This window comes from Mastigoproctus giganteus, chromosome 4 (assembly GCF_048544385.1).
Source record: "Mastigoproctus giganteus isolate SK-2022 chromosome 4, ASM4854438v1, whole genome shotgun sequence".
NCBI lineage: Eukaryota > Metazoa > Arthropoda > Arachnida > Uropygi > Thelyphonidae > Mastigoproctus > Mastigoproctus giganteus.
In genome coordinates this window covers 91,207,562-91,219,581 of record NC_143578.1, presented here as the reverse complement: position 1 = coordinate 91,219,581, position 12,020 = coordinate 91,207,562, and the positions used below count along the sequence as shown (strand labels likewise).

Below are 12,020 nucleotides of genomic sequence, written 5' to 3'. Positions count from 1 at the left end.
GTAGATAAGAAGTGCCCGGAATATATAAGAGCACTAGAAATCTATAAGAAAAAAATAGATTATAGTTGATGATGATAATGCTTGGGTAAGATCATAAGTTCTGTAGAGAAGGATCAATTACGTAAGTATATAACTTGTGCTTAATACAGTAATTAAGGAGGATTAGATAATGTATATAAAAAACCACGGTGACTATGACGGCATCTCTTTTGAAGTAGTACTTAATGTACTATTAAATAGAATGAATTGTTTGCATTGTGTATGTGTGAAATTATTTGATGTATAAGTGTGTGTAGAATAGTGATTTGTCCAGTTATAAGCAGGTTAAATGAGTTGAATTCTTAAGATTGTAAGTTTAGAATGATACTACATGTAGTAGTAAGATACTAGATATGGAATTGTAAATAATCGAGTAATTGTGATGATACTCGAGCTGCAAAGGCAAAGAATTGTTCTTTTAGATAGTTTTTAGAGTTTTTTGTGAGTGAGCAAGGATCCTGTAATCCCTGGAATTCTGGTTTTAAATAAATGAATTATATATAAGTGTGAAATATAAAGATTACTCATATGAATGAGTTTACTGGATGGTAGACCCTATTGCGTGGAAAGGAAAGGGTAAAGAAGTAGCTGGATAGTAGAAGCCTACCTCCACGCGGTAGGGATGGCAACTCTCTCCATTAAAATCTAAGAAATAAAAAGTAGATTTTTCTTGGGAGAGGCTAAGTGGCTTAAATTAAATTGAGTTGTAGTTAATAGTTGAAATAACGTTACCAAATTTTTTTGTTATATATAGTTGAATTCTAAAAGACTCCGACACTAGTTCATTTCAAGAATTAGCCATGGATGAGCTACGGCTCAGGGAATGGTTTCCTTGAAAGAGGTTTCGAATGGAGTACCTTGTGATGAAGGAAATCACCTGCGGGAGATAAGACATTCCGGTTAATAACTCGGGAACCAAGCATTTCCAGAACTATGTTGATATAAAATATTTTTATTGTCTACATATGAGGAACTCATTCCTGAAGTTATGCCATGCATTTTTGAGACATCCTGTGTGTGTGTGTGTGTGTGTGTGTGTGTGTGTATATTGTGCTTTTTTTGGGACAGTGTACCGGCATCTGCATCCAAATGTGACATTTGGATGCAGTGCACTTCGGAATTGGTAATATTCCGTAAATTTTTTTCACATGTTTGCCTACTATTCAAATAAGTTTAAAATTATTTAACTAAATTTGCATTTGTCACTAACTATTGTTAAGATATTTTCTATATAAAACTGTATAACCATTTTTATAACTCTGAATTACTCAGTTGGACCTCTGTTTAACGAAGTCCTTTTATAACGAATTATTTTGACTTCCCCCTTGGAATTTACATTTAAAATACTTTCCGTTGAGCGAGAAAATTTTCATATAGTGAACGGATTAGGAGAGAATTAACTCGGTACGCGCTGTTCGCATTTCTGGCCTTTAGGCAATTAGTGCTGCTGCACGAATTAAGAGAGCTAAAGGGATTACCATTCTGCAACTTAGTGGTACCTGGTAAAATCTATCCATCCACCTGTCCCACATACGGAGAAGTCGCGCTAGTCAACAGTGAGCAGATCAAGGGGTATTCCCAATGTGCTCTGCTCCACCTTCTACTGGGGTGGTGTCCAAACTGGTATTATGCAAAAATTCTTTAGTGTGTTGCATTTTCTATATCTTGTTGCATGTAAAGTAAAATTGAAAATATTCGAAAATTTTATTAAGTACAATACACAATTACATTTACTGAACAAAACATTTAATGAGAATTTTTTGATAATTAACAAAATTTAAAATGCTATTTTAGTTCACTTTCTTGGCGGGCCGTAGGTTGGACATTGCTGTGAATCAACTGTAAGCGCCCCATTCGAGAATTAGAAAAGTGATTTTCTTTTACAGCGACAAATACGCATCTGTTGTTTCGCGGAAGTGCGTTATCCACATTTTTCTGTAAATATGCCCTATCTCTGTTTACATGGTCACAGTACCTGAATATCCGAATGACACAGTCATTTTGGACAGTTTCAAAAAAAAAAAAAAAAAAAAAAAAAAAAAAAAAAAGAAAAATATCAAATTTAAGAACTAGTGACAATACAGATGATGAGAGAAGGAAAACAAAGGTATCAAACCTTCTAAACATGAATTGTTGGCATTTGGTGAAAATGAAGTTAGAAAATTCAATTAGAAAATTACAGTTAAATGAAAGAGACACAATTCGAGGATTTCAGGAATACCTAATTGAAAAGTTGTTTTCGGAAGAACTGAAGCAATTGGATGCTCTGAGTATGATACCAATTTCATCGAGTGAATGTGAACGAGGATCTTCACAAATTAATTTGATCATTGGCCAAACCAGAGCTTCGTTGATGACAAAACAGTTTCTTCACTTCTGTTTCTTAAAATTGTAGGTCCCCCGCTGACCTGTTTCGATCCAGCAAAATATGTCGATTCGTGGCTGCTTTGGAAATGTCATTCAGCAACAGACACACAGAGGAGGAAAAGAAGTCGGCATAGGGTGTCGGATGAGAACTTATATTGATCGTTGTTGACAAAAATTTGTCTGAGAAATGGGGATAAAATGTGGGGGGGGGCATAAAATGTCGACAACCTATAGCTTATTATACACCGTTGGAAAGAGCTCAACTAGTAGGTTTAAAATACAATTTTAAAATAAAAAAAATGGCAGGAAAATTTAAGTAATTTTCGTGTCCCCCCCCTCTATTTTCATCGCTAATGGAGCTAAAAATTTAAAAATCACATTAGCTATGCGTTATTCGACGCTTATCAAGGGAAAACTATTCCGATTGAAATCAGTCATTTACTTTTTGTGTTAAAATTAAAAAAAACAATTTTTTATTGCACTTCGATAGTGCGCTTCTTTTTACTAAGTAACTCTCCTTTTGGTGACAAAAAGGTTGCTAAACAGTTGGTTAATAATTCTATAAAGGTAATTTATAAATTTTGCGACGAGAAGTATTTTTTTAACAATAGCTGTATTTGTCCCGGCAAGGAGGTACTCAGAGAGCCAGTGTTGAGGGGGCAGTGGTGGGGAGTTGCCTGGGTGGAGTCTTGCACAGTCCTCACTTGCCAGTTGATTCTCCTCAAGACTTTAATCGCTTCTCCAGAAAGAAATTGGAGTCTCTTCTCCCACCCTTGTCATTCATAACAGCTGGAAAGACTCAAATAGACGTTTTCGTTAGGTTCCTCAGTTTTAGGCCAAGCCAGGGTACTACAAACTTTTTTCAGTTATCATAAAGCTCTATATTTGAGATACTACGCTAACGACCATTTGTGACTACGGACCCTTCATCCTGAGTGCCCGGCACTCAGTAGTTGACCATTAGTGACTAGGCTGTAACCTACGTTGACCATTCGCTGTAAAAGAAAAAAAAAAAAAAAAATCACTTTTCTAATTCTCGAACGGGGCGCTTACAGTTGATTCACAGCGGTGTCCCACCTACGGCCTGCCTGGAAAGTGAACTAAAACAGCATTTTAAATTTTGTTAATTATCAAAAAATTCTCATTACATGTTTTGTTCAGTAAATGTAATTGTGTATTGTACTTAATAAAATTTTTGAATATTTTCAATTTATTTAATTATTTTTTTATATACTTGAACTGTGTTAATATACTAAATTTGTTGTTCTTATTCCAAAAACATTACTACTAAAGTAACAATATCAGGAAGAAAAAAAAAAAAAAAAAAAAATTTAGAGTACTTTTCATATCTTTTTAATTTTCAATTTTTCCTGATAGCAAAGAATAAGTACCGGCACTTATTTTTTTACAAAATAAAAAGCACTGTGTATATATATATATAAATATAATAACATCAAAGCTTCAGTTGATGGATAAAAATAAAAATAAATAAGCAAGGTATGACAGATGCACCAAAATGTGCAAAGCAGCAGTAATGGATGCAAAAGTATATATATAAGTATTTAAGAATAGATAAGTCTGATAAAGTTTGCACAGATGGAGGCGAAAAGTACACAAAGTGCCAAGGACTAGAAGGGTAAGAATAGTAGAAAAAAGAAGTATTGTAGGTTTGTAAAAGGTGAAAGAATGTTAATATCCTAAAAGAAATGATGAATTAAGACAATTATGAGCTGAATTGCAAAGCCAATTAGAGGTGAGGGAACTGTAAAGTAAAATGATTAAACAAATAAAAAGGTGTTAAAGCTGTCATCCAGTATGGGTGGGCAAATTTAGTAATAGGTCAAAAATAGGGATAGCAAAAATGCAAAATCTGATGTCAGCTAAAGTAAATTATTATTAGCCATAAGGTGCAAGGAAGCGTGAGGCTAATGCTGCACCAGCCAAAAAACAAATTTGAGTTACCCTGTAAGTGAAAGAGAGAGAGAGAGAGAGAGAGAGAGAGAGAGAGCAGTAGAAAGAAATCACCAAGAAAGAGAAGAATGATGATATCTAGCTCAGGACCCCGGGTGTGCCAAGCCCATACTCGCCAGATGTGAGCCCCTGGGGATGAATGTCGATACATAGTCAGGTATTTCATCATATTTTACGTTATTATGGTGAAATGTGGTTCCCCTTCCATAGATTCTTTAATCATATAAAGAATATAAATAAATTTTAAGAATCTTCTCTTCATTCCTATGTTTTTAATTTTTGTAAACTTATTACTACATATCTTACTTGTGTGTATCACGTTAGTTGTAATTTGTGCGTGTGGTGTTCTTTGTTACTGATTGCTTATCTTTTTTATTATTTTAAATTTTACAAAAAAAAAAAAAAAAAAAAATATCAGTGAACAGAAATATCAATTAGTTAGCATGTACATATTATAATAGTAATTAAGCTATATACATAGCACAAATTTATTTTTATTTTGCTAACCTGGGGAAAATATTCTTCCGATTTTCATGTATCATTTACTTTTGTTAATTGGCAAGGTAATAAAGCATAAATTTGTGCTCTATATCTTTACTTTTATAGCCTGTGGATAATATTCCTCCTATTTTTTCTTATCAGAATCACCATTTAATAAAATTAAAATTCAATTTTCAAATGGGATCACAATAACGTAAAGTGCAGCCATTATCAACCCACTGCAGGATGGAAGAATCCTCAACAATTCATGCTGAGGGAAATGGACCATAATCTGCCACACTGGTCCAGTGCGGGTTGGCAGATCAACCATATTCAGCAGTCAGGGGCTTGAACCCTGGTTTACTCAAAGAGCATGTGCTACTGCACTCCCGCTCCTGACCACTCGGCTACGGAGCACCTTAACCAGTGCTTACTACATATTGTAAAGTGGTGTTCCAATGTATTTTTAGACTCATTTTTAAAATAGCATATGTATTATTATTAGCCATATAGTGCAAGGAAGCCTGAGGCTTATGCTGCACCAGCCAAAAAAAAAAATTTCTCAGTTACCCAGACAGGGAGTCTCAGAAGTAGAAGTGAATCACCAAGAAAAAGAATGATGATATCCAGCTCAGGACCCTGGGTGTGCCACCCCATACTCACCAGATGTGAGCCCCTCGGGTTATTGTATGATATGTAAAATTGGTTGTTCGTTAACTTACTAATTTCTGAATATCGTTTGATGGAAATGTGATAGAGGCATAGTTTTAGTACCAGTTGATCATTTTTTTTTTTTTTTTTTTTTGAATCTGGTATGGATAAAAAAAAAAAAAAAAATCGTTGGCCAGGGTTATTAGAGGGGATGGAATGGTTGTTGTTTGTTGTTGTTTTGGTTTTTAGGAGCATTAGCAACTAAGGCCATATTGCTCGGGGATATGCGGTGATCATTCCTGACCTTTCCGCATCCTCCATATTTGGTGGTGACGGGCTCGAACCCCGGTCTAATCAAGAAGCGTGTGCTATGCACTGCTGCTCCTTCCCACCTGGCTACGGAGGCGCCCCTGAATGGAATGGTGATGAAGGAAGGTTTTTTTTTTTTTTTTTTTGCTAATGCTGCCTAAGCTTGCTTCCTTATATTATATGCCAGTACTAATACTATTAGTAAGTATTATGCTATTATTATATTTAGCCAAGCATTGAATTTTTTTAAATATGCACATTTTCAGCAAACTGATTTATGCTCAATTGGGACTGTTTAACACGCATAAACAAATAAAACAAATATTTGTTTTTGTCACATAAACAAATAAAACTAAGAATACAAATGCTTTCTCGATAAACTATCACAGATAGGTTAAGAATTAAAATTGAAAATGCGTACTCCTCACAACAAAGTACCAGCTCATTTAAAGCATTAAATCGTACCTGAAATGCTCTTCTAAACATCTCCGCGCATATTTCTTTTCAGTATAAAAGTCAAGAACTTTCCTTCCTATTCAGGTCTGGAATCTCAGGAATTAATTAACTGTAACGTCATTTGGTTAACGACTGCTTCTGAAATTTCAAGCATAATGATATATTAATAATATTGTTAACGCATTCCGATCAAGTAATATCTTGCCTTTATGCACATCAAAAATAATACCTTTAACAAAATAACATTATCCTCAACTTACGTAAATACTCTGATTCTACATAGACAAGCAATAAAGTTATCGCTTCTGCTTCCTTGGCTTTTAAATTTGGCAACATAGCTGACGTTCGTCACATAGTATAGTAATTACTCATTGTTGACGATTGTGACATCATAGATCATTTTTTTGGATACACACATTCAAAAGTTTCGTTTTTGTAAGGGGAGGAGGAATATCGAAAACACAACATCAGATCTACCTTCATGTTTTTTTGACAGTTGCATAGAATTTTATTTCATTTTATTTTATCTTTACAGTAACGCAGAAGCAAAACATGAAAGAAATGTGTTAAAAATAATCTTAGTGGTCAGAATTACCCCTCCTGCATCATAATGAAGTATTTTGTGTGTAACCAAAAACAAACGCAATGGAAAACTCCTGAAAAAAAATTTTTTTTTTATATCTCTTTCACAGTTACAATATACAGTACTTATATGGACAGGTTAGAAGGCTAATCGGTGGAGTAAACCACTGACGTAGATGATGTGTATATTAGGGCCGGACGCAGCCAATTGGTCTGAGCGAAAGTGAAGTGGCACACGATCTAAGTGGACCATGGTTCTAGCTCGCGTGAATGCTAAATACGATTAACAACTGTATCGTTTATTGTAAACTCCTTTGACTTGGTGTACATGCCGGAGTATAAACTAGAACATACAAGAAGTTGATATACCAAATGCAGAAGCTAGGGAACATTTATATTGACATATTTATTAGGTATAAAAATTGTCATGTCAGAACTTGACACAAATGTCACACTAAGCCACCCGTAATATTATATTCGGAATTGCGTGTGTTCTCTGGTCGATTTCCTGTTTTCTGGACGAAAAACCGGATTTTCCGAAGAGCGGGGGAACCTTGCTATCTACGCCCGAGCCCGACTAACTCACCCCATAAAACTTCTTCGAGTCATTGACAGAATTCGGATCCAGGCCTTTTCCACCCGATGTGGGAAGGACGGTAACGATGCTACTGTTAGACCAATGCAGACTGTGTCAGAACTTGACAGTAAGTAAATTTCCTTTTAAGCACCAGTACACCCACAAGGAGGGCAGTGCAGTTTACAGCTTCATTACAACTTTTTTGGTAGCCAATGTACTATTCTAGAAAGAAAAAGAACAGGCGGCTCGAGGTCATTCACTAAGCCTTTTCTTCTATAGCGTTAGTATGGAGTGAGAAGCCAAATGAGGGACCTTGAATGAAGGCCCCCCCCTTCACCCGTTATTCTCTTCCCTGATCTTTTCAGCTGCAGTAAGAACCTAAGCCAAAGTTTGCGGAAGCGGTTGCAAAACCCACGCACGGGTTTTGCAACCGACGCAGATGTGGTGCAATATGGCCTAAGTTATAATAATAATAATAATAATAATAATAATAATAATAATAATAATAATAATAATAATAAAGTTTCTGATGCGCTCAAAATCCTACAACACACATTATAAAATATCTGTTTCCGCCCTCGCAATACTTGTTGCATTACATATCCTGCACCCATCTAAAAGCTAGTCTAGCTGCAGTTATCAATGGATTGCGCAGCTTTTTGTGGGAGCATCGATTTGCATCCGAGTATGTTACCCGACACCGGGACCAAACTTCTTTATTAAATACAATGCTAAAAGTAAATCAGTTTATTGCCAAAACTATGAAAATAAGTACAATCACACACACAGAGCCGCACAAGTAACGTTGTTGTTCCTTGAGTTGGATTAAAATTAAGAAATAAATAAACCTGTCATATTAAGCCCCCCCCCCCCCGAGAACCAACTAATCTACCGATACGTAATATGTCCCTAAATTGCATGTATTGTCTAGTCGATCTGCCTGTTGCGCTGGACAAAAAACCCCAGTTCTTGGGGGAAGCTTTTTGTCCATGTTTCAGCCAACTAACTCAGCCATGGAGTGAAAAGTGATGATCATAACCCCTGTATTACCTGTGCGATGGATTGAAGTATACGAGTACAGTATAACAAATGAAGTGTTCCCAGAGCAAAGTCAGAAGTACAAATGGATGACTACCAAAACCAGTAATAAAAGGCATGCCCAGTAAGAACCAATAAAAAATGTGGCAGAAGGGATTATAAAAGTTCCTCACGTCATTGAGCTCCCTCCCCGTTATTCTTCTCCCTGATCTATAGCTGCAGTCAGAACCGGATCCAAAGTTTGTGTGTGTGTGTGTCCTAAGTTATATCTTCTGTAGCATTGTCTGGAAAAGTGTTATGCGACCTTCAGATTTCTTCAATGTTGGCACAAATTTTTTCTTTCTTGTCAACGAATAATCTAATAGCAATTTTTTTTAAAAAATAAATCTGTTTCGTAGACGTTGAAATTTTCTTTTTGATTGCATATTTTGTTTACTTTTTCGAGTGTCTGCAGTACGATCAGTTTTATGAACTGTTTCGTTGGATGTATAAGCGAGACAGAGGTAATATAAAGTGTTTAGATATAACTGGTTATGGACGCATAAGCGAAAACACGGAAATCGTGGCAACACAGATCGTGGGATGGTTGTATTGATGACCGAAATTAATTTTTCTTTTGAAAGACTTTGTAATCCCCATCTCCATTGTGAACGGGCATCCGAGGAATCTTTGTGTAGTGGAGGGAATGGAGCAGTGGAGGCAATGCAAGCCAGAGAGTTCTCTGGCTTGCATTGCCTCCAGTGCTCCTCCTCTCCAAGAAAGAAGATGCTGTCCTCTATTCCCTCTTCCTGGCGGCGACCAATTAATCACTCTCTTAGACCATCTCTCCTGGTACATCCGTTGGACGTGTCCATTCCCTGGAGTTATACATTATATATTAAAAAAAAAAAATCTTTTAAATTTTGAATTTTGTTAAAAAAAAAAAAAAAAACATCTGATAGATGAAAATTGTACTAGATGAGTATTAATGTGGTGTTTGCGTTCTGTGTTAGCCGGCACCTGGCATTTAGCAGTAAGGGGCTGTGGCGCTTTTGTGTCCCAGCCCCTCGCTCCCATCCCTAGCCACGTGGAGGCAGCCAGGATCTACTTTTATCTTATGAGCACGGACAAGTCCGGTCTTGTGGGTGAAATCTTTGGACGCTCTTGGCGTCGGTTTTTAAATTGTGTGGCCGTGGTCAATGCATCAGGAAGGGTCCCTCAGCATTCACCAGGGCACACCCCTTAGTTTTGTTTTAAACCTTTCTATACTCCATCTCTCGCTGGCCCAATCGTGCCCAAGAGTGATGGAGGATACGTTTGATATTGAAATTTAAGACATGGTACTCAGATATTGCTATGTGATCCATCTCTTGCAGGGCCCAATCCTGACCAAGAGTGGAAAGAAAAGGTATATATTCAAAGGTGACATGGCACTCTATTATTTCTATGTATGTCATCTCTTGCAGGGCCCAATCCTGACCAAGAGTGGAAAAGGATTTATATATTATAGTATTATTATGTACCAAGAGATATATATTATTATTATTTAACAAGAGATATATATTTATATGATACATGGTGCTTAGATTTTTGTATGTACTCCATCTCTAGCAGGGCCCAATCCTGACCAAGAGTGGGAGGAGAACATGTGTGACATATTGTTATATAACAAAATTATATATTTTAGTAGTCATATTACTCAGCTATTTGTGTGCATTTCATCTCCTGCAGGGCCCAATCCTGACCAAGAGTGGTAGGAAATACTTATAACATAGTATTCAGGTGCTTACTTAAAAAAAAAAAAAAAAAAAAAGGAGACAAGGAATTCAGTTCTTTATGGGTCGTTCTAAAAGTTCCGTCCCGTGCAGGGCCCAATCTTGACCAATTCCCGACGTACAAATAACAGATCCCAAATATTTGAAGTGATCTACTGCCTTGATTTTGCCGACTAAGAGGGCTAAGTCTCTATCTTCTCCACCACCGCTGAATACTCTAACTTTGTAAAATTACATTTAAGACTTCCCATGCCATAATTATCAACCAGCTTCTTCATCATGAAGTTCTTGTAATCCCAATCCTGAGTAATTATCACTTGGACTTCTGCGAATACTAGTGAAGGAATGAGACTTTCCCCAACATCAGTTCTCATAGCTCCATACGAAGCGTTCCACCGTGCTAGTACTGCGTCATGGTAGATCTTAAATAGGATTGGTGATATTCCACATTATTGTCTCAGGCATTTGGATATTACAAACTCAGTCTTTACCAAGGCAGTTATAGCCGTTAACAACAGAATTCTTGACATCATCCAAAGAAAAATTCTACTGACCATAACTTGTGCCTACTGCACAGTGAGCACACATGCCACACAGAATCTGACGGGCGTGATTCCTCTTGATCTAGAGGTGGTGCGTTAAGGGACTAGTGTACACGCTCTCTAGAGGAATCCAAACAACATTCATAAGGTACACAACGGATCCGGCGAATAATCGGAAACAGGAAAAAATGCGAAGGCAGGGGAGGGGAAGAGCCGGGTTCCCATCTCCCCATCCCCTGCCGCCCCTCTCTTCTCCTGGTGGGTCCTGTCTCCACTGTTCTTCACGGCGTCGCCTTCCCTATCGCCCCATTACCTCTATTTGTTTCCCTCGAACTTAACTTACCGAGTATACCCATAAACAGTGATGTATTCGGGCCGGAACGACGTTCTGCTCCTTTTTTCTAAATGTTTGTTTATTAAACTACACGGTCCACCATTAGAATTATGCAATATAAATTTTATGTCCAAACTTGGATGCGGGCTCATCGTTCTGCTGTTGACCAATAAACAAAAAAGGTCAGTCACACAAGAATACGTAATCGATCCTGTATGAGAATTTCTATAATTCTTCTGAACATTATTTTTTATATTATTTTGGAGTTCTTGTTTTCGTTTTTTTCTTTTCTGATTTTTTAAATTTTTTGCGTTTGTTTTTTACTTTTGAAATTTTTATTTAATAGTTATAAATAAATACTAAACAAATATTCTAATCTTTGACTTATTTATTTTTGCAAAGGAAAAGGCATAGGTAACTATATGTAGTTAATCAACGAGCGTTCCGGTACTATTTTTTTTTTTTTTTTTTTCTTTCAGCAATACGCCTCGCCTCTGCCCAATAAGTAACTTAATTGAACTAGCGCAAATTTCAACTCCTCTCACTTAAAACTACACCACACTTCAGCTGTAAATTCACCACAATGCTCCCCTCTTATATATATATATATATATATATATATATATATATATTGCCACTGAAATGTTGGGAAACTAGGTGGCAAGGCCTGCCAGAGTACTTAAAAATTCTACTGGGTACCTGACCTGCCTCCTCGTGGCAAAGTGTGGGCAATGGTGGGTCCCACTAGGAACCCAGCAGCTAAATGGTCAGAAGAAAAACAGAACATAACACTACACGACATTCCACTCCCCACACACTTTTATATCTCAAGCCTCCACAGCAGAGTACTGTGGAGGACGAGACTAGTGGGCGTCAGAGTGTTCAAAGCGGCTAAGTAGATTTTCTTATTTATTTATTTG

At 36.8% G+C, this 12,020-nt stretch overlaps 1 protein-coding gene across 1 annotated transcript in view; it reads right to left on the bottom strand.

Moving 5' to 3' along the window:
• LOC150086905 (uncharacterized) overlaps positions 1-6,634 on the bottom strand; it is a 152,366-nt gene extending 145,732 nt beyond the window's left edge. The window contains exons 1-2 of the mRNA XM_090372316.1: positions 6,534-6,634; positions 6,283-6,411 (exon numbers count right to left, since the gene is read on the bottom strand). Coding sequence (XP_090228442.1) covers positions 6,283-6,303 — 21 coding nt within the window. The 5' untranslated portion in view covers positions 6,304-6,411; positions 6,534-6,634. The remainder of the gene's footprint in view (positions 1-6,282; positions 6,412-6,533) is intronic.
• Between the last annotated feature and the right edge of the window lie 5,386 nt (positions 6,635-12,020).